This window comes from Panthera tigris, chromosome A2, assembly GCF_018350195.1.
Source record: "Panthera tigris isolate Pti1 chromosome A2, P.tigris_Pti1_mat1.1, whole genome shotgun sequence".
NCBI classification, from domain to species: domain Eukaryota; kingdom Metazoa; phylum Chordata; class Mammalia; order Carnivora; family Felidae; genus Panthera; species Panthera tigris.
Window position 1 is genome coordinate 133,909,153 of NC_056661.1, and position 23,542 is coordinate 133,932,694.

At 38.6% G+C, this 23,542-nt stretch overlaps 2 protein-coding genes across 2 annotated transcripts in view; both read left to right on the forward strand.

Annotated features, from left to right (window-relative positions):
- Positions 1-8,802, forward strand: part of CAPZA2 (capping actin protein of muscle Z-line subunit alpha 2) — a 69,439-nt gene extending 60,637 nt beyond the window's left edge. Inside the window, exon 11 of the transcript XR_006212147.1 lies at positions 7,085-8,802. The gene's annotated coding sequence lies outside the window, so the exon portion shown is untranslated. The remainder of the gene's footprint in view (positions 1-7,084) is intronic.
- Positions 8,803-15,038: 6,236 nt separating this feature from the next.
- Positions 15,039-23,542, forward strand: part of ST7 (suppression of tumorigenicity 7) — a 262,668-nt gene continuing 254,164 nt past the window's right edge. Inside the window, exons 1-4 of the mRNA XM_042970459.1 lie at positions 15,039-15,189; positions 15,537-15,691; positions 22,826-22,946; positions 23,179-23,254. Of these exons, the coding sequence (XP_042826393.1) occupies positions 23,200-23,254 (55 nt within the window). The 5' untranslated portion in view covers positions 15,039-15,189; positions 15,537-15,691; positions 22,826-22,946; positions 23,179-23,199. The remainder of the gene's footprint in view (positions 15,190-15,536; positions 15,692-22,825; positions 22,947-23,178; positions 23,255-23,542) is intronic.

Below are 23,542 nucleotides of genomic sequence, written 5' to 3' on the forward strand. Positions count from 1 at the left end.
GATGAACTGAATTTAACCAAAGTTGTGGTTTTGCCAAGAGAGCCTGACTAACCACAGGAAGAGGGGGGCAGGGTTGTAATGATCACCTGTGGAATTTAAGGTAGGTAAGCGGGGGAAATGAGGCCAAGAAAGGAAGGGAGGGATAGTGAGAATGGGATACAATCAGTGGATTATATATGGTTAGAGTTGGGGTACTAGAAGGGAATGACCCGGAAATGCAGGAAGCAGTGGTTAGGGTGATGTGTTTAAAATTGAGATTTTGAGGAGTTAACACTTATTAGTCATAACAATATGATCAAGAGAGTTACTGGCTAAAGTAGGAGGGGACAGAAGTTCAAGCAGCTGTGAAGCCTGGGGTTGCTGTGGGTATAAGTAAGTATTCTGACATCAGTGCTGTTTTTCAGGACTGTTCCTAAATACACATTTATAATACATTTGTATAAGTTAGGTAAATATATGGTACAGATATTCATGAGGCTTTCTTCATTTGGGATTTTGGAAACTAAAATGGGAACCAGGAACATTTTTAAAAAGGTGTCCTGGAAGTTCTGGTTCATTAAGAGTGTTCTTGAAAAGTGAAATTCTTAGGAAAGTGAAAACAACTATAGATAAATGCCACAGCGTTTGGATGGCCCTTTCTGTTGTTAAAATCATTTTTTACTGAATTCACACCAAGAACTTTGGAATGGTGTAAGATCCTTTGAGAAGACCTTCCATGCTGATAATCAGTTTGTGCCTTTGCCAGATAGTGGGTGTAAAATATAAAGGCATGTTTTGGCAACAGTTAACACAGGTATTTTGTAGTTACGTGTGTGCTGTGAAACATCCTGAGAAGGATATGTATTTCTTTTCAGTTCTCTAGGATAGATTATTTAAAAGCAACAGCACAATGTACTTGGTATTCCTAAGTTGTAGTATTTTTGTCCTTGAAACTGAAAATTTTTTAAAGGCATGACTTTGTACAGACATCTTCAAATTTGATATTCTGAGTGTTACACAAAAGCTTTATTGTAGGATTGGCCAGTAGTGCTAGCTGGCTATTGAAGAATATTCAAAATATTCAATTAAAATTAAAAGAACCAGTAAAACTTTTAAGGCCTAATTGGTATTAGAAACTAATGTCAGATCATTTAAGATTAACCACACTGTGTTCAGAGAACCAGCCATTCTAGGCATTGTAGACTCAAAATATAAAATTGTTTCCTGAAGGAATCTATAAAGTAGTGATGAGTCTATGGCAGTGTCCTTTAAACTTTTTCACATCACAACATATATAGAAAGTGATGGGGGCGCCTGGGTGGCTCAGTCGGGTGAGTGTCCGGGTCTTGATCTTGGCTTGGGTCATGATCTCACAGTTTGTGGGTTTGAGCCCCACATCTGGCTGTGCACTGACAATGCTGGAGCCTGCTTGAGATTTTCTCTCTCCTTTCTCTGCCCCTCCTCTACTTGTGTGTGCTCTTTCTCTCAAAATAAATAAATATTTTTTAAAATAAAGTGATGATATTTTTAAGGCATATCTGGGAAAAATGGATTAGGCTGTTTGCCACCTGTTCTAAAGGTTGAGGGTACTCGTATCTTAGTATACCTTGAGACTGTTTCTATTTTGGAAGGTGTGCTATGGGTAACAAAATAAGAGTATTTACAAGATAAACTTCAAACCTAAGTTAACAAGGTAGCTTTTTTTTTTTTTTTTTTTTGAGTTTATTTTGAGAGAGAGTGGGAGAGGGGCAGAGAAAGAGGGAGAGAGAGAAAATCCCAAGCAGACTCCAGGCTGTCAGCGCAGAGCCCAGCTCAGGGCTTGATCTCAGGACCCTTGAGACCATGACTTGAGCTGAAATCAAGAGTCAGATGCTTAACCAACTGAGCTATCCAGGCATCCCCTAAGGTAGTGTGTAAAGAAATGGCCAGCTGAAGAAGTTTTCCTGGAATGCACACTCATATATTTTGTAAGTATGTATGCAACTTAGGCAGGAAATCCTCTTGTACCTTAATGGAGTATCAGAATACAGCTAACGGGTTTCTAGTGTAGCTGGCTCCCTGGTATGTCATGGGTCAGACAGCATTATCCAGTTGAAAACTAAATGTGACTTTGCTTTTATACATATCTCAGTATAAATGAAATCAACAGAAAGGATAAAATGAAAGTAAGTGTTCTTATAAAACTAGAGAGTATGGCTAATAAGACAACTAGAACATTTTATCCCTAGTTTTGGTATAATCTAAGAAAACTGCTTAGTTTAATGTCATTTTTAACATACAGTGGTTTTTTTTCTTTTATTCTTGTGTACTAGGACTGTAACAGAATAATTTTTTTTTTTTTTTTTTACTTAAACTGGCTAGAGAATACATATATCACAGATGTCAAATCAGCCACTCATTCTCATAACAAACCTTCACTAACACGAAGTTAAAGTTCTCTGATTAATAGAAGACCATTAAGGAAACAAAGTTGGTTGGTATGTCTCAGAAGATAATTTCTTGGGGAAATTTGTGAAATGCCCAGCTTTTAAACCAAATAAATATCAAAGGAGTTCTCTTAAAAGGATACCTCTGGAAGTCATGACTGAACAGTAAAAGTCACTGTCTTCCTCATTGCCTTCAAGTTTTGTTCTGCTAGGTTAGCAGAATCTGAATGAACACTGATGCACATCTCTTCCAGACTTATACTTGAAAACGAGGGGTTGCATCTTGCTTCCCAAAGGAAGGCTAAAGAGAAATACCAAGGAGCCACGGATCTCTTAGGTATAAATTAGACCCTTAAGGAAGACTTTACTTTCAGAATGCCCAGGAAAATATAGGAGATCAATGTTCCAGGAAACTGAAAATATCTCAAATGTAGAAAAAAATTCTCATGTGCAGTCATTTCCCCCTTATTTTGGAGCATCACAAAGGAGAAAAAAATAAAAAGGAAATGCCAGAGACTTGTATTGGGAAAACCTTAAGCCGGTCTAAATATCCAGCAACACAGATGAATACAGATACTGTGGTTTGTTAACGCTGGGGTAGCATACAGCTGTTAAAAACTCCTCAGCTAGAGTTTCATATAGCAACATAGTATACATATTGAGAGAAAAACGCAAGTTGCAGAAAGGTAAGTATAGTTTTGAGTGTAAATTTTAAAACTTCCGAGACTTTTATGTACAGCATATGTATAAGACAAGGAGTGGAGTCAAACAGAATAGTGTATTGTGGGGAGGAACATATGGGAACGGGATTGGGGAACAGTATGGAGAATTCAATTGTATCTGTAAGAATTTATTTTGTAAACTAGGTGATGGGTAAGCAGATGTTTGTTACAATAATCTCAATTTTTTTATGTCTGATATTTTGTAACAAATATAACTTAGGCCAACACATTTGGAACTCTGTATGAGAGGATATACACACAGACACACACAATTGACCCAAATGAAGGTAGTAAAAATGATGAAGGTCATAACCATAGAATAAATTGAGGAGGAAATTTACTAATACCTCTTTAAAAAGTCATTAGACCCATATTGTTTTATAGTGAACTTGATCAGACTTTCCATATGCAGATCATTTCTGTGCTCTAGACTTCCTGGATGTCAGAAAGAGATAGAAATACATTTAATGAACCTGGCATACATAACCTTAAAGCACCAAAAAACTATTGATGAATCTTCTCTGTAAAGTTAAAGGAACTACTGTCCAAATCTACTACTGTACTGATAATCAAAGCATGTTACTTTATGACCGAACAAGATTTATCAGTGGAATGCAATGATTATTCCTTGTAAACAAATCTAGTAATGTAACTCATTGCATTAGCAGAGTAAAGGAAAGAAACACAGAATCCTCCCAGTGAAATATTTTATAAAATTTTGTATCAGTACTGATTTTAAAGGCAGGATCTCAGATCAATGGGGTAAAGATGAATGACTCTGTAAGTGGTGTTGGGACAATAGAATAGCCAGCTGGAAAAACTAAATAAATTTGGATCCATACCTCACACTTCATACCAAGTTGAAATTGGATCAAAGATCTAATGGTATAAATTATAAAAGTTCTTGAAGAAATCATGGTAACAACTTTCAAGTAACTTCAAAAGAGTATTAGAAGACCTTTGTAAGACAAAGCTGACAATCCATACAATAAATATATTTGACTTCATAAAAATCAAGGTTTTGTATATGGCTTAAAATACTCTAAGCAAAGTTGAAAGAAAAACCACCCACAGAAAACTTGTGTGCCACTTTTTTGACAAGTGGTTAATTTTCCTTATGTCTAATAAGCACCCACAAAACAATAATTAAGAGTCTAATAGGTAGTTGAAAACCAGATCCTATGAAGCTGGAGTCCCATGACACTATAGAAAGACTTACCTATATTGGACTGCCTGATTGGACTTAGAAAAGTAAATAAATTTGTACCTTATTTAAGCCACTGCTGTTTTTAAAAATTACTTCTGTCTCATTCTACATACAATTTGGTACCAGAAGTGGGGTCCTACAGGTAACAAAACCTAAAAGGTGGTGGCATTGGCTAAAGGCAATGTCTGTCAATGGGTCTACTGACATTTGAATACAGTGCAATGTGCAAACCCTGCACTCTGGTGCATTTATCACCTCTGCCCCAAAGGCCAATGACACCTAATCCTTGTAACAATCAAGAACAGCCCCCTAGAGGAAAGGAATATTGTTCCATTGGTTGGAGGATTCAGGACACGGATATTGCAAGCTAGAAAGCTAAGCTAGAAAGCCAGTGGCCCTTGTTAGGCCCTGACAAAACAAATTCTTGCCTCAAATGCCTTGGAAAGTAGAATGGGGAAGATGGCAGAAGATTCAGAATGGTGACCCACTGTGCCCTCAGGCTAAAGATAATCTCCCAGCTGAGATGGAAGGAAAGGGTTAACAGCTTGAACTTAATCCCTCCTGTGTCTGGGATGTTTTGAGGAGAGGAACCCAGTTGGGTTTCTTGCAACATTGGATCTTTCAAAGATTGCATGTACTAATTATTGATTAGTAGATTGCATGTACTAATTATTGATTTCCTGAAACTGCCAGGATTGATCATTCTCCACTTGTAATGTTTAGACTGCAGTTCCAAAGTGATAACATAAGCTGGACAACATTGAAGGCAAGGATGAGAATAAGGATATTACCTTCCCATTTAAACCCATTGTTTCAGAAGGTGTGTTAGTTTTTTATTGCTGTGTACCAGATTATAACAAAGATGACATCTAAAAACAAGGCAGATTCATTATCTTACAGTTTCCATGGGTCAGGAGTCCAGTCACCTCTTAGCTGGATCCTCTGTTCAGGGTCTCACCTAGCCGAAATCAAAGTGATGTCGTAGACTGCAATCTCACCTGTGACGGGGTTTCCTTCCAAGCTCTTGTGGTTGGCAGAATTCAGTTCCTTATGAACTGAATGTAGGAATGGGATGATTATGTAATTTATTACCCAAACCTGGGTACTTTTGAGAGAGCAAGGGGAGCTTTAATAATTGCACGGATAATAGGTATAAACAGGTACGATTCTAGGCAAACTGTGTGGCCTCCCTAATCAAACAGTCCCAGTTGTAACCAGGAATGGTAATGGAAAATGAGAAACTGGGGCGCCTGGGTGACTCAGTCGGTGAAGGTCTGACTTCAGCCCAGGTCATGATCTCACAGTTCCGTGGGTTCGAGCCCCGTGTCTGGCTCTGTGCTGACAGCTCAGAGCCTGAACCCTGCTTCGGATTCTGTGTCTCCCTCTCTCTCTTTTCCTCCCCTGCACACGCTTGCTCTCTCAGAAACAAATAGAAGATTTTTTTTTTTTTTTTTTTTTTTTTTTAAAGAAAATGAGAAATCTTCCTGGGAAGAATAGACAAGGAGTTTTTCCCAAAGAGCAGAATCAGGGCTGCTCCATGGGCTAACCAAGGAACTCACTTTATTGCCTGACTAGGAGGACCTTGAAATAACTGCAGAGTGGTATTTGATAAGCAACTATGATAGGTGATTTCCACTTTGTTCCATTTTTGAATCGTGATTATTCTTTTCTTACAACTCCACTTTATAGTGGGTGTTTTGGGGTGGATAGCATCTTTTAATTTATGGTTGCTGGACACTGAGGAGATGCATTTGTTCCTGATGAGGAAACCTACATACCCAGAGGTCTTGGACTTTGAGGTGACTGCAGTCAGAGGGTAGGTATTTGGGGTATCTCCTTAGGGAGGGGTGGGAAACTACCCTGTGTGCTAAGAAGGGTGCATTTACACAGGTCAAAGGGATAATCTGACAAAATTGCTAGCTGCCCCCAGTATCCATTTTTAGCTGTTCATCTGTTCTTGCAGAATAAAGACTACATTTCCCAGCTTCCTTTAGAGCTATGTAACTAAATTGTGGCTAATTAGATAAGCGAAATTGTTGTAGGGTAACTTCTGGGAACTTTCCTAGAGATTTGAACCTATATGCATCCTTCTTGTTTTCCTCTTCCGGTTGCCTGAAACTTGGATGCCACTATCTTGGGTCATCAGGGTCAGGCACACATATATGAGAACTATATGAGCTTGGACCATCTATTTGGATTTTTACCTGGGAAATAAATATCTGTTTTAAGCCACTGCTAGTTTGTTTCTTGTCACCTGCAACACATAACCCTAAAAAAATGGAGCTCCATCCCCATCCCATCTGATATTAAATAATGATAATAGTAACAATAATAATGCAGTTTCAGATGGGTTAAAGATTTAGCCAAACCAAATGACGAATGTTTGGGAACTGATAATCTTAAATTAGAGAAAGCCTTTCTAAAAGCAAAAACAAAAACAAACAAACAAACAACAAACACCAAAGCAAAAACAAAAAACAGACAAAAGTAAGAAGTCCTAAAGAAGACTGATAGATTTCTCCTTCCAAAAAATTTAACATTTTTGACCACTTTAATTTCATGTTGCATCTTTTGTGGTCAGAAATACTATCACTATGTGTCTCACTGATCATTTCAAAATTCTGTTTGAAAGGGAAAGCAGTTTCTGTTTCTAAGCTTATGTTTTGAATGTTTCTTGAATTTTCACCAGTGAAGTGGTTAAAGTGGCAGTTCCTGAGAGAAACCAGCAGGTGTCACTGTTCTCGTTTTAGGCCAATGGTAGTTCCAGAAGATGGGAAAGGCAGAAATGAGGCCACCTTGTGCTGCTGTTTCTGACCACGTGGACTTGTCGTGAGTTGGCTGTTACTCAGCGGAAGGACACTGCTGGTTCTTGGGAAGAGACTTTTCAGTTAGTATTTGAGGAAAAGGCCCTTATGATGTGGAAATATTGAGCAGTAAATTAGGGTATTGCCCACTAATGCTTCTAGAAAAGTTACTGAAAACCTCAAGCCCAGTACAGCATTTCTTAACTGCCTTTTGAAGTCAAGGACTCATTTGAAAATTTGAAGAAAACTATGATCCTTCTTAGAAAAATGCATGTTTGTTCATTCGTCTCTTTCCTTTCTGTCAACATACACATACTTCATATAATTTAAAGGAGTTCATAGCCTCTATAATCTAGTGTTTCCTGACCCAGGTAATGTTCCTACATCTTTTATAGGAAAAAAAACAGTTTTGCAGAACCCACTGTTGGGGTTAAATTATTTTTTAAAATCATAACTCATTTATTCAACAAACTTTCTCCACATCTTCCCAGTGCCAGACACTGTTGTAGGTACTTGGCAATGCAGGAGCAAAGTGGACTGTAAATGTCCTCGCTCATTGGCAGAGAAACAGGCACTAAGCAAGTAGACAAGAAAATGCCAGATAGTGCAAGTGCATAAAGAAAACAAAATGGGAAAGGCCTTTCTGAAGACATGGCACATAAAGTAAGATAGGAAAGGAGACGTCAAAAAACTCAGGTATGAGTATTCCTAATAAGGACACGGCTCCTGCAAAAGCCCCTGAGTGGGAATGAACCTGGCCAGATTGGTAGAGCTATTAATTAGCATTCTCTTCAGTCCTCCCCTTTCTCTCATCCTCACATCCAGTTGACAACAAGCCCTGTCAGTTTTACTGATAAAATATATCTAAGTAAGTCTACTGCTGTTCTCAGTGCCCTTGCCCTAATACAAACCACGCAGACTGTGCAAACAATCTAACTGGTATTCTGCTTCTACTCTTATTTCTCTCCAGTCCATTTCCTCTGGAGCCACAGCAAAGTGATCCTTTTGTAATGCAAACCTTGTCATTTTCCTCCCTGCTTGAAAGTCTTCAACACCCCCTATTCTCAAGGCCACTGCCTGCCTCCTCAGTCACACGTTGTCCCACACTCTTCCTCCCTTCCTGGCCCCTCTGCATTGGCCTCCTTTCTGTTTCTGGAGTGCATTAAGCGCTCTCTCTACCTCTGGGCCATTTTACATGCTGCTGCTTCTCCCCTGTGCTCCTCTCACCCCCATTTCCCCAGGTTCACCCTTTATGTGGCTTGCATTTTCTGTTTTTCAGGTCTCAGGTCAAATAACTCCTCCTCAGAGAGGTCTTTCCCAAATGACTTTTCTAAAGTAGTCTTCCCTGCCCATCCCCACCAACTTACTTCCTAGCCAAGGAGCTTGTTCTGTTCATACTCCCATGACAATCTCTCACTAACTTGTTTCTTTCATGGTGGGGAGTATTGATTACTTGAAGTATTGATTACTTTGTTTCTTCATGTTCCTTCCCTTTCCTTCCCCAAATCTTATTCAGACCAGAAGACACAAAACTACACTCTCTAAGGGGAAAGAGAGAGGAAACTGGGAATGAGGGTGTATAAAGTCTTGAATTTTACATCCAAAGCCTGGGGGTGCCTGGGTGGCTCAGTGGGTTGAGCATCTGACTCTTGGTTTCAGCTCAGGTCAAGATCTCATGGTTTTATTAGTTCAAGCCCTGTGTCAGGCTCTGTACTGGCAGCTTGGAGCTTGCTTGGAATTCTCTCTCTTTCCCTCTCGCTCTGCCCCTTCCCCACTCATGCTGCCTGTTTTTAACTTTAAAACTTAAAAAATAGACCTGGAACTGAGAGGTTTTTCTTTTTTAAAGTTGATTCATTTTTGAGAGAGAGAGAGAGTATGAGTGGGAGAGGGGTAGAGAGAGAGGGAGACACAGAATCCAAAGCAAGCTCCTGCTGCCAGCACAGAGCCCAGTGCAGGCTTTAACCCACAAACCGCAAGATCCTGACCTGAGCTGAAGTCAGGCACTTAACTGACTGAGCCACCCAGGCACCCCTGGATCTGAGAGTTGTAAGACAACAACAAATGTACTAAAAGAATATTGACTGAACCATATTTTCTTTCTACCCTTGATACTAAATAAGACCTGTAAACCGTGTGTGTGTGTGTGTGTGTAAAGGGGAATATTGTTGAGGGCACAGTGGTAGAGGTAGAGAACTGTAAATAAGAGAGTTCAATGCTATGTGGTGGGTCCTGTCCCTTACTCTTGTATAGTCAGTCTTGCTGTCAGCCTCAAGTCACCTAACAGTGGCTCAAAACAGGGATCCACAAACTGGCCCATGGGCCAAATTCAGACTATCACCTGTTCTTGTACAGCTGGACAGCTAAGAAGACTTTTGACATTATTAAATGGGAAAAATCAAAAGATAAATAATACACATATCAAATGCTTTAAAGTATGCCATGCACTGCTATAAACAATTCATTTAGTTAAAACAACCCTATGAAGTAGGTATTGTTAGTCAGCTTATAAATGAAGAAATTGAAGCTTCCTTTTGGTTTAAGGAAGTAGTGAAATATCAAACACCTAGTTATAATTCAGCTGGAATTCAAATCCAGGGAGTCTTAACCCAGAGCCTATGCTCTTAACTTGCTTCCCCATATGAAAAGATCCAGCACAGTGAAGGTAGTATATAAGTGGCAAAAATGTGGACAACACATTCTGGTGAGTTCTAGGGAAGGAAGTTCACTGTGTTTCAGAGAAGCAAGGGAAGGCTTTGTAGGCCAGTGAGATTATGTTTCTATAAGGATGCCAGTGAAGACTAATTTTAACCCTAATTAAGTAAATGTTATCTACCTCCCCCAAAAGAATTTCACTTATTATTATTTCATTTATTATATTTTGTATTTTGTCTGCAAAAAAAATGTGGAAATTTGTTTTCTTTCTTCATATATACTTGTAAAATACCTTCTAGTTTATGTCTTTTCCTGGAAAGCCTAAGATATTTACTATTTGTTGTTGTTTTTTTAATGCTTATTTATTTTTGACAGAGAGCAAGAGACAGAGCATGAGTGGGGGAGGGGTAGAGAGAGAGGGAGACACAGAATCCGAAGCAGGCTCCAGGCTCTGAGCTGTCAGCACAGAGCCCAATGCGGGGCTCGAACTCACAGACCGCGAGATCATGACCTGAGCTGAAGTCGGACGCTCAACTGACTGAGCCACCCAGACGCCCCACTATTTGGTTTTTTTTAAAAAAATATTTGAAGAACCCTGGTTTATACCAGAGAGACATTTATTGCTAATTAAGAAGTCCAGGTGTAGGTGATTCCAGGGTTAGTTCAGCAACTCAGTGATGTCATCAAGGACTCCATCTTTTTCTTTTCTTTTCTCATTTTTTTCCTCCACTGTTTGTAGCATGTCGTATTTTTATTGTTTGTTTGGTCTTCTCATGTCCACAAAATGGCTGCTTCAGCTCCAAGCTTTGCAGCTGGAAAGAAGAAAGAAGTTTAGACTGTGCATTTAGAGAGCAAGAGACATGTCAGCAGGTGTGGAGTAGAGCTGACATTTTGTGATCACACTTTTTATGTGAGAAAAAGAAACCCCCTGTTTGGTTATTTAGATTTGCTATTATATAAACCGAACACAATGAAAACAAACCTGAATCCTCAGCTCCTAAAATGGGGCCACTGTAGAAGGGTTCTCAACAACCATTTGTAGAATGGACCACCAGAGAGAATCCACCTTTTTGCACATTCTTCTTAAGCAACATAGAGTAATATGCCTTCTCTTATAGTTGACTGTGCATATTATGTTTTTATTTTAGATTATGAATGCCTTGTTCTGGGACATTGGATAGGGTTGATAATGTTTATTGGATGAATGAGTGAATGAATAAGTGAACAAATATACAGCTTTTCTGCTTTTTCTCTGTATGACCTTGAACAGGTCCTTACTGTAACATGTCAAACCATAATTTCATACGGTTCTCAACAGTCTACAGAGCACATTCACCTCCCATTAGCTCATAAAGAAAAAAAAAAATGCCTACATGTGTCTCTCCTTACTAAATGTTCAGCAACTTCCAAGTTAGAAGCCAGCACAGTTTAGGATACAGGACGGAACTACACTCTTCTTTCAGCCATAGGGTACCTACCAATTAGCACAACCTATTTTTTTTCACTCATAAAGCCCTATTCATCGACAGTAAACATGAAACTCTTTTTGAATTCTAACCTTGGCCTACAAGTGTAGTTTATTTTTATTAGGTACTTTTTAAAAGCAACTCTCTCCACCCCCCCAGGGCACTTATGAATATGTACAAGAAGCTTGCCATCCAGCAAGTTAAACCATTAACCTTATGGAGTTGAATGAAAGAAATGTGGGCATTTGGTTTTTTTTAATGACTAAGGTGTGTGGAAAGACTCTGTATCATGATTATTGTGTTTTTTTTTTAATTTTTGTTAATGTTTATTTATTCGAGAGAGATAGAAAGAGAGAGTGCATGAGCAGGGGAGAGTCAGAGTGAGAGAGGGATACAGAATCTGAAGCAGGCTCCAGGCTCTGAGCTGTCAGCATACAGCTTGATGCGAGGCTCCAACTCAGGAGCCGTGAGATCATGACCTGAGCCAAAGTCTGATGCTTAACCGACTGAGCCACCCAGGCGCCCCTCATGATTATTGTTTATTGTCCCCATTTGCTTTCGGCCTTCTGCAGCCCACCCGTCCTTGATGTAAGCTCCACAAGGCCTGAGGTCTTTGTTTTGTTCACTAATATAGCCCCTGCTCCTGGAACATTGACTAGCACTCAATAAACCCTTCATAATGAAGGAAAAAACTAGAGCCCCAGGCAGCTTGATTGCATGGTGTAGAGTCAGCAATCTGTAAAGGATCGTTGTTTAAAGCGTAAGAAGAGATCATTCCAACCATAAAAGAAGAATACTTTCTAAGTTATGAAATACATAAAATTATTCCTGGAAACATTTTCACGAAACTGTCTATACTGTAGGACTTACTTACTTTCACCCATACTTATCCCTTTGCTGAATTGCCTCTCTTCATTTCTCTTCCTTCATTCTCTTCCTTCTACCTGTATGCCCTTTCTGCACATGCAAGTTCTACCCATACCTAGAGGCCTGACCCCAGGGCTATCCCTTCCACAAGCAAAAACAGCTCCCTATCTCCTTGGCTTCTCTCTAGCGCAGTTCACCTCTCTGCCCTGCATACCTGCCAAGTTCTGTGGTTCAAACTTAGATCAATTTTCTAGGTGTGCAAGATGGTTTGTCGTCGATCTAGATGCATTTCAGGGACAAGAGACACAAAAAGCTTCCATGCTCCTCTGCCATATTGGCTCCTCCCCTAATCTAGAGTTATCCCTTCCAGAAAAGCCTTCTGCAAACTTGTTTCTCTTTTGAATCCTTCAAATGCTTGATTTGTATTTCTCTTAAAAGACTCATCCTATTATAAATCTTATTTTAGGTATATGCATGTATGTATGTATACATGTATGTATTATTTTTTAATTACCTTGATGGCCACCACCGAGGTGCCCTGGCTCTGTTCTCCAGCCTGCAGTGCCTCCAGAACCATGGGTGGCACAGGAGGGTGGCTGCCAGGCACTCCGACGCCACTACGGCTCAGGCTTAGCTTTTCAGACCCAGGCATCCCGGATGACCCCACTGTGGAGGTCAAGGAGGTTGAGGACGTCGAGGTGTCCTTGGATGCAATGCTCCCAGGAGCTGGGGCACAAGCAAATGCAGACATAGACACAGATGCAGGCGGTTAGCCCCCCTCCCCAGGCATGAGCTGAGGACTTTTAATAGACTGTGAATCTATTCACTCTCACACTTGAACAAGAAAATGGACAGAACATATGGGACAATTTTCAATACCCAGGCCATCAGGCAGGGGAGGATAGTGACCCTAAGGGTTGAGAAACAAATGAAACGAACCCTACTATCGTCCCAGCCTACTGTCTTCAGAGAGTTTTCTGGCCACAGTACATGGAGGGGAGACTGAGGCAGAGCCTGACAGACATCCTAAACTGATGAGACATTGCTGAGAGTCTGAGATCAAGACCGCTCAAGTTCATGAGACAGAGCGCTGGGAAAGACAGAGCTACACAGACAGAATCCTGGAGATGTACAGAGGTGCCCCCATCAATATTCAGCAGAGGACTGACCAGTAAACTACTCAGTGCTGGACAGATGACCACCCTAAACTAAGGGTTAGAGAAACAAGTACCCAGTGCTGACACAGGGGCTAGAATATTACCTGTTCCCCTCAGCCAAACTGGAAGACCTCACAATTCACAGAACATTGAGTAGGTTACTCAGAAGAGCCTTTCCCCAGTAGCAGGAAATAATTAGCCCTTAACTAAGCACAGCTCTGATCCCTTTTAACAAATCTTAAAAGCAAGACCCAGGAGGATTAAACTGTTTTTGGGTAGCTTAACTGTATCCAAGAACAAAGCTCAAGAATGCAAAAATATCCAGCACCTAATAAGGTAAAATTGTTTCTGACATCCTATAAAAACTTACCAGGCATGCAGAGAAACAGAAAAATGTGACCCATAATGAAGATTAAAATCAATCAATAAAGAAGACCTGAAACTGACCCATATGTTAGAAGAGCAAAGAAGGACTTGAAAACAATTGTTATAACTGTACTCCACATGCTGCAAAGATTAAAGACATGGAAGATTTGATAAAGAGCCAAATCAAATTTCTAGAGATGAAAATTACAATGTCTATAGTGAAAAATACACTGGATAGGATCAGTGGTTTTGAAGATCTAGCAATAGAAAATATCCAAGGGTTTCCACTTGGAACTCAAGTGGAAAAAATTTAACAGTGCCTCCTCATTAGGCTATGGGACAACTTCAAGTGGCCAAAGGAAGGAAGAGAGAGGGAAACAGAAACAATATCTGAGGAGATAATGATCAGATATTTTCCAAATTTGATGAAAACAATAAACCATTGGTGCCAAGTATCTCAATGAACCCCAAGCCCAAGAAACATGAAGAAAATCATACCAAGACAGATCATAACCAAATCATTCAAAACCAGAGAGAAAGAGAAAGTCTTAAAAGCAGCTGAAGGAAAAAAAAAAAACAAGGTTAAGTGTTAATGTTTAATGTTAACCGTAAACAATGTTAAACCAAGATAAGGATGACTTCAGATTTCTTGTTGGAAATGACATGAGAAGTCAGCAGAGAAACATCAATAAAACACCAAAAGAAAAATCTGGCAACCTAAAATCCTATATCCCGTGCAAACATCTTTCAAAAATGAAGATGAAATAAGAATTTTTTCTGGGAATGCAAGCTGGTGCAGCCACTCTGGAAAACAGTATGGAGGTTCCTCAAAAAACTAAAAATAGAACTACCCTACAACCCAGCAATTTCACTACTAGGCGTTTACTCACGGGATACAGGTGTGCTGTTTCAAAGGGGCACATGCACCCCAAAGTTTATAGCAGCACTATCAACAATAGCCAAAGTATGGAAAGAGCCCAAATATCCATCAATGGATGAATGGATAAAGAAGATATGGTATATATATACAACAGAGTATCACGCGGCAATTAAAAAGAATGAAATCTTGCCATTTGCAACTACGTGGATGGAACTGGAGGGTATTATGCTAAGCGAAATTAGTCAGAGAAAGACAAATGTCATATGACTTCACTCATACGAGGACTTGAAGATACAAAACAGGTGAACATAAGGGGAGGGAAGCAAAAATAATATAAAAACAGGGATGGGGACAAAACATAAGAGACTTAAATATAAAGAATAAACAGAGGGTTGCTGGAGGGGCTGTGGGAGGGGGATGGGCTAAATGGGCAAGGGGCTTAAGGAATCTACTTTTGAAATCATTGTTGCACCATGTGCTAACTAACTTGGATGTAAATTATAAAAAATAAATTATAGAAAGTAAAAAAAAAAAAAAAATTTTTTTCAGGCATAAAAAGCTAAAGGAATTCATTACCAGCAAGCCTGCACTACAAGAAATGTCAAAGGACTTTTTTCAGGCAGAAGGAAAATGATACCATTGAAAATATAGATCTACACAAAGGTACAAAGGGCACCAGAAAGGGTAGCTACACTGATCAATGTGTTCTGTCTTATTATTTAAATCTCTTTAAAAGATAACTGACTGTGTAAACAAAACTAATATCAATGTAGTATAAAGGGTTATAGCAGACTTATAACATGTATAAAGTAAAATATATGACATCAATAGCATAAAGACTGAGAGGAGAAAAATATACTATTCTAATACTTTTATAGTTACTTTTATACCTGCGTTATCTTTCCTATTAGACTTAGAATATAATCCCTTTATGACAGCATCCTAATTATTAATCTTTTAGGATTATGTAATGCATTATAGTCTAATATACAATGAATTTGTCTTTGCAGATGAGATCGCTTAGTTCCTGTTTGCCTTCCTGACGAGTGATTGGAGGGAAGAAAGAGCTATCTTGCTGAGAGATGGCTTCGCATGGATGAGAGGAATCGCTTCTGGAAATCACTTCATTGCTCTGAGCCAGTGGACACCCCTATTTGCTTACTGGGTGGGCTATTTATCCTTTTTATTTATTTTTTATTTTAGAGAGAGAGCACAAGTGGGAGAGAGGGACAGAGAGAGAGAGAGAGAGAGAGAGAGAGAGAGAGAGAGAATCCCAAGCAGGCTCCACACTCAGTGCAGAGCCAGACTTGGGGCTCAATCCCACCACCCTGGGATCATGACTGAAATCAAGAGTCAGACAACCGACTGAGCCGCTGAGGCGCCCTCTGCTGTTTATCCTTAGCCTAAATTGCATTACTGGTGCCCTTGGCAAAATCACAATTTGAAACCGTGAAAATATGAAAAACAGCAGGAAGAAGCTATTAAAGAAAGGTAGTAGTCAACTAATAATGACCAATTTAACCAACTCTTCAGGAAGGAAGAGAAAAACGAACATTCACCCACTGCTAGAAGCTTTACATAGGGAAACTCACTTAATCCTGTGAGTGTCGCATTATTCAAACTGGACAGATGAAGAAATGGAGATTTGGAAAAGTAAAGTATCATGTCCAAAATCACACAGTGGATAACTTCAGACTTCTACTTAAACAATTCCTGGACCTTTCACATGAGATAAAAACCAAAGGCAGCATTTTAAAGTGAGATATTCTCAATTTTATTTCAAAGTCGATCATGTGTAATTACCTCAAATGTGTTTTATTTTGCTCATCCATAAAGAAAAAAATGAGGCACACATGGGTGGCTCAGTCGGTTGAGCATTCAACTTCAGCTCAGCTCAGCTCATGATCTCATGGTTCGTGAGTTCGAGTCCTACGTCAGGCCATGTGTTGACAGCTCAGAGCTCAGAACCTGCTTCGGATTCTGTGTCTCCCTCTCTGCCCCACCCCCACCTGCGCTCTGTCTCTCTCTGTCTCTCAAAAATGAATAAATGTTAAAAAAAATTTTTTAAAGAAAAAAATGAAAATATGCATAAGATGTTTAAAAATTCTCAAATTTTATACACATACCGAAACATACATATTTCTTTGCAACTTAAGTAAGTACTATCACAAAGAAAGTTTTCCTAACTTAAGTAAATAATACCACAAGGAAAGTTATATTTAAGATAAGAAAAAAGAGTTTTTGAAGTCTTAAATTCTCAGTTATACTTCAAAAGAAATCTCAAAGGAGATATCAGGATTAATAGAATGAAAATAATTAAACAGTAAATAGTATTGCATCATATTTCTCTGTTAATTTGAAATGAACTAGGTACAGTTGCTGAAGATCTGAAGACCTTTTTAAAGAACCAAAGAAAAAAATCTAAACTGCTTTTTGGTTATAATAACCTAATTTATTTAGCAGCCATAGACTAAACCAATAATATCTATTATAAACAGATTCCGCATTTTGAGGTTGTTGTTCATGGTTCAGAAAGAGAGAATAAGAGTCTACAAGGTGAATGTGATGTATTGCTCATTAAATGGAGGTTGGATGGTATAGTGGGTTGAATGGTGCCCCCCCTCCCCCGGAGAGATATGTCCACATTCAATCCCTGGGACCTGTGAATATTAATTTATTTGGAAAACAGTCTTCGCAGATGTAATTAGGTTAAGGATCTTGAAACGAGATCATCCTGGATTATCCGAGCAGGCCCTAAATCCAATGACAAGTATCTTTATAAGAGAAAGGCGGGGGGTGGTTGGCAGACAAATGAGGAGGGGACACAGCAGAGAAGCAGAGAGTGGAGGTGAGCTACCACAAACCCAGGATGAGGCACCAGACTGGAAGAGGCGAGGCAGATTCTCCCCTAGAGCCTCCCGAGGGAGCACAGCCCTATGTCATCTTCATTTCACTCTGGCCTCCAGAACTCTGAGAGAATAAATCTGTGCTGTCGTAATCCACCAAGTGCGTGGTCACTCGTGACGGCAGTCCTAGAAAATTAAGACAGATAGGGTTTAACCAGAAAAACTTGTTTCTGTGAAGGGTGGCTCCTCAGAGCAAATTTTCACAGAATCTTTCCGAGCCAAACACTAGATGAAGACTCTTGACAGTAAAATATAATTTCTAAGGGGGAGGATATGTCATTTTGATGATATAGAGTTAATTGTTGCCTGAGGTGGAGAGCGATTTAAGTTTGCAAATCCTGGAATTTTTCTAATAGATTGATAGATGATGGCTGTTGTTCTCTGGGGATTAAATTATTGTCTATTATGGTTTATGAGAAACTTAGGATGGAAACTTTCCTCTTTTTTTCTTTTAGTCTTTTTTAAGTTTATTCATTTTTGAGAGAGAGGGGGACAGAACACGAGCGGAGGAGGGGCAGAGAGAGAGAGGGAGACACAGAATCTGAAGCAGGCTCTAGGCTTCGAGCTGTCAGCACAGAGCCCGACGTAGGGCTTGAACCCACAAACCAGAAGACCATGACCTGAGCCGAAGTTGGACACTCAACCGACTCAGCCATCCAGGCGCCCCAGAATGGATACTTCCTTCTTATCAAGCACACAGATTTCTCCATTTTTTGCCCCAAATGCCTATTACAAAGCTTTGAGTAAATGAATGGAAAAGGGAATTAATTACAATGAAAAGTAGGCAACTACCAATCTGATCAGCAGGACTACATGTGCCACAGAGCTGATTTAGCCTAATCACAGGGTAAAACTCACAATGCATGTTGCACAATAATTTTCAACTATGATATAACGTTAAGTTGTGGTTTTTGTTATATAGTCAGGATGAGTGGTGTTTTCAAGAATTACTTTTGAAGAACAAAGAGGGAGCATATGTTAAGGAATTTGAAAATGTTCTTGACTTTGACCAGCAAATCCACTTGGGCATATCTATCCCAGTAAAATAGCCCTACATTTAAAAATAAAAAGCTATGAATGGAATGATATTCATTATGGAATTACTTAAGCTAGCAAAAACTTAGTAAGTGTAATTGTGGAATCATTTAAAAATTCTATGTTGTTTGGAATATCATGCAATCATTAGATACGGTGCTTTTGAAGACTGTATACTAACCTGGACAAGTCTTTTAAAATAATATGTAAGAGCAGGCTGAAAAAATGAACTTAGAGAATGATTAAAACAATGTAAAAATTGTGTATGGAAAAAGAGATAGGGGGCAAATATACTAAAACGTCAACTAACAGAAGGTGTACACGTTATGGTTCTTCACTATTTTTATCCAATTTTCTTCATTTTTTAAATATTAGGATTGTTTTGCCTCAAGTTACAAACTGAACAAAGCCAATTTGATCATATGCAAGCACTGCTTTTCTTTTTTGGGGGGTTAATATCAATAGCTATGACTATTTATATTTGGCTATAGGCCTCCTCCTCTCTCCTCCATATAGCCTCAACATCCTAGCTACCAGGTAGTATCTTAAAATGAAAGCAAGTGTCAGACCAAATTCTGACATCCATTCAGGCATTTATTAGAAACAGACATTAAAAGAGTATACGATTTGTTCTGTAAGTTGGATGAAGTCCTTACTTTCTGCAATTTTAGGTGCTCTACCACCTTTATATGAAAAATATACCTGAAAGAAACAGGATTCAATTAACCATATAGTTATTGAAGTATACAGTTGACATGAGGTAACCAGAAAACTCCCAGTTATTAACTGGTCCCAGAACTGTTTAGGAATCGGGCTTTTTGCACTTTTTTTCACCTTTTTTTTTTTTTGACATCCTGGGTAGTGTATCCTCAAATTATTTTAGCCAATTTCATATCTTGATGGCCACTAGTTCCATAAATAAAAACTCATTTTTAACACATCCACTCTCTCTAGCAGAGGAAGAGGTAAACCCTCTCTAGTAGAAGATGCCATCTGGAGAAGCCTCTATAATTCTTTTTATAATCAAGGTTAAACATTCCTTAAAAATTTCTTAGACATATCTTTAGACATAAAGCCAAGAGAGGAAGGAAAAAACTCACAAATAAACAATAGTAATAGATCCATAGGTGATCCAAATATTGAAGTTAACAGATATAGGCTTTAAAAATAACTATGATTAATATGTTCAGGAAAATTGAGAAAAAGGTAGAGATTAAAAAAAAAAAGGATTTCTTATACTTTCAAAGAATTGGAATTTAAACCAAAAAATTAAAAAAAAAAGCTTCTAAAACCAAAGTCAATTACCATGATCGTAACTGTTGTATGAAAAAAAAATTCTGCTGAATGTGAGCTGAGATTAAAAAGGTAACACTTTTGTAGAGCTAGGATACAGTCTCCCTGACTCCTGATTTAGTCAACCATTTATACCCACACTAAGGAGACTCTGGAAACTTGCAGCCGCTATGAAAGTCGGGACATACGCAGTCATATATCGCTGACTGAAGTCGCTGAAAGCGCTGTGCTCCTGTAGGAGGAGGCTTGGATGCCAGTAGTACTGCTCAGGGGGCTCAGCTGAGCCAGCAAAATGGGGTCTCCATTCAAACTTATTTTAGAATTAGCTGCAATAGGCAGCAACCTTGTGATTCAAGGGAACTTGGCAAAAATGAAATCGTAGTCAATATAGATTTCCAAACCACTGATCTTTAAAGGCAGGTACAGAGGAGCGCCTGGCTGGCTTGGTGGGTTGAGCCTCTGACTTCAGCTCAGGTCATGATCTCACAGTTGGTGAGTTCCAGCCTGGGGTTGGGCTCTGTGCTGACAGCTCAGAGCCTGGATCCTGCTTCGGATTCTGTGTCTCCCTCTCTCTCTGCCCCTCCCTGCCCACACTCTGCCTCTCTCTCTTTCTCAAAAATAAACAAACATAAAAAACAAATAAAAAAAAAAAATAAAGGGGGTACAGTCAGTCCAGAAATACATAGATAATCTTTTAGGGTTTAGGCAGGAAATGCTAAAACTTTTATATTCAACTCACCTTTGAAATGCCTAATATTTATTTTTATTGTGTACATAGTATATTGGTATTGTGGAACATATTAATGTATAAATTTAATGTATAAATAAATAGATATACACACTTTGGGAATGAGTTTAACTGTGTGTGTGTGTGTGTGTGTGTGTGTGTGTGTGTGTGTGTGTGTGTTTCTGCCAGCCAAAGTAAGAAGACCATTTCTCTAAGCCTACATATTCATTTACTAAATTCCAGATTGTTTCTACTACCTCATGATTCAAATCCCACGGCAGCTGATTAGTATATGAATTTGCAGTTTCATTTGCTTACCTCTATTTTCTCCATCTATAATTTCTTGGAACTCAGACCTTTATATGAACTAGATTAAAATGGCTATCTTGGGGCACTTGGGTGGCTCAGTTGGTTGAGCGTCTAACTTTGGCTCAGGTCATGATCTCCCGGTTTGTGGGTTCAAGCCCAGTCAGGCTCTGTGCTGATAGCTCAGACCCTGGAGACTGCTTCGGATTCTGTGTCTCTCTCTCTCTCTCTGCCCCTCTACCTCTCACAGTCTGTCTCTCTCTCTCTGTCAAAAATAAACATTAAAAAATTTTTTTTAAATGGCAATCTTAAGTTTTGGGAAAAAGAATAGTTTTCTCAAAGTTAAATTTCTTTCCCATACATTGTTGTTAAACCTTTGCCAATGGCTATCATTTGTTTTCTAGAGTCCTCATAAACAATAAAATAGGTGAGTAAATAGTAAATTAGTTATAAAAAAAACAGTATAGGTTTTTTAGCTTGTCTGTTTTTTTAATGGTTACATGCTCTTAGCTATGATTTGTTTTATTGCAGGTATATAATATATTCATCTATCTATTCTTGCCTTGTATTATTGAATTACACTTAGCATGGTAAGGTTGAGTAAGGGCCCCCTGACACCCGAAATTTACTGATGTCTTAAAACACTTGAGAACATTATTTTCTTTTATGGCTTTGCTATCTGGCATGTGTCAATAGCACTAGGAAGAGTAGCTTTTTGAGCTGACATAAATTTTGTTTATGCACAAATAAATTGTTAGTTGCGAGAGCAGATTTTGAGAGTCGACAAGGGGAGGAAATAAAGGCCCTAGACAGCTGAGGAAGAGAGAAGTCCCACTAGGAAGTGTGGAAAACAAACTGCATCCTACTTCCCAGTGTGCCTGGGAGAAGCCCTGTATCTTAAAGTCTGAGGAAATGAAAGAAAAGTTAGAGGTCATTTAACCCAACTGGGACTGAGGGGGTTCCCGGGATATGGGACTTGCAGTTTTCAAACTGGGAAAGTCCCAGAAAACCTCATGCAACCTCCCACCTTCTGTAAGGCCCCCCTCCTACATGACAAACATAGGCTATTGCTATTTCCAGTTTCCAGATGAGGCTAGTGGTCAGCCGAATCTCTGTCAGAATACTCTGTGATGGAAAGCTAGTTAATGGGTCTGTTAGAGGCTGCCTCCTCAAACTGAAATATTTTCCCCTGTCATTTACATGCATTGTTCCTTTCTTGTAATGCAAAACGCATAGGTCTCCAGTTTTATAAATTGAGAAAATCAACTTTATGAGAGGTAAAAAAAAATCAAACAACCCTATCTCCCTTATTCGTGTTAAATCACGATTTAACATCGTGATTTCATTTCAATTCAGCATACAAGGCCTGTGCCAGACCCAGGAGGGGATCTAATAAAAAGACATGGACCAATGAACAAATCTATAAAGTGATATGTTAGACACATTGACAAATATGTCTAAATATGGGAGTCCAAGTTAAGTGTCTTTTTTGGAATAAAAGTGTGTATAAATATGCAATGCATATAAGAAATAGAAGAGGAGCTAATTAAATCTAGGCCATAGCATGTTATTTGCTACAGTTTATTCAATCAGACTTGACAAGTTAATTCAAATCGGCTTGATTGAGTATGTGGACATCTTCAGCTCTCAGGTAGAATGACGAACTTTGATCAAAGGAAAAAAATGTACTGCAAAAATAGTACTATAAAGATAATTTAGAGTCAGGAAAGACTCAAGGGAAGCCACAGCTTCAATTATAATCCATATTCACTGTCATTATTAACAAGGAGATAAGACCCATTATAGTTAAATGTGCATAAGGTGCCAAATTTAGCAGCTGTGCAATAGCATTGAAATGCAAAATAAAAGGGAAATTTGGAATGATTTTTGCAAGGCAAAATAAAGAAGAGGAATTAGAATTGATATTAGAAATACAATTAATTTGGCTGGAGTGGGCAAGCACATTACTTAACACTAGCCTGAAATGTACTTTAAGATGAAAACAATCTTTTTTTTTCTTTCCATTTTTTAGATTAAGTTTCTACATGGGCCAAATATACCAGATGATAGTGAAATTTCCACTTTAATTTGCATGCCTAAGTATAGTCTTGCACATTAGAAATGGGAACAAAATGGAATGTAACCAATAAAATGTAAGTGAATACATCGTGGTTAATTCTCAGTCATTTCGATTGTCAAATTCTCAGACATTTGAGAATAAATGCTCTGTATCAGTAACAAAGAAAAAACTAAGCTTATATAATGACTATCAGATTTTTCTTAATTCTGCCAATAATTCTATAACATGAGTGTAACCTGATTTCTGGATTTTTTTTTTTCAATGCAACAGATTCTTTGTTTAATTAATATGTCTAAATTTGTCAGGTGCTTTGGAGGTTTGTGTGCATGAACTTGAAATATGAAGCCAAAATCACAGAAGAACATGCTATGCACATAGCAAGTAAGTAGACAGCATACTATTTTTGTACTCAGAACTATTTTATATGATGGTTATTACTAGTGCTGGGTATTATTGAAATCTTATAATTTTTAGCAAAGAGGTGTCTAGATGTGACTCTGGATCCTGAAATTCTAGCCAGTCATGGGCCAAAAATGCGCAGTTTTAAAATTAAATAATAAAATTGGGATAACTGATGGTGTTTTACACACACAGTAAATTTTGGACAATGGATTTTTAGTTTGATTAAAAGTGCTATTTTTTTAAATTTTAGTTTGAGTATCAAGAATA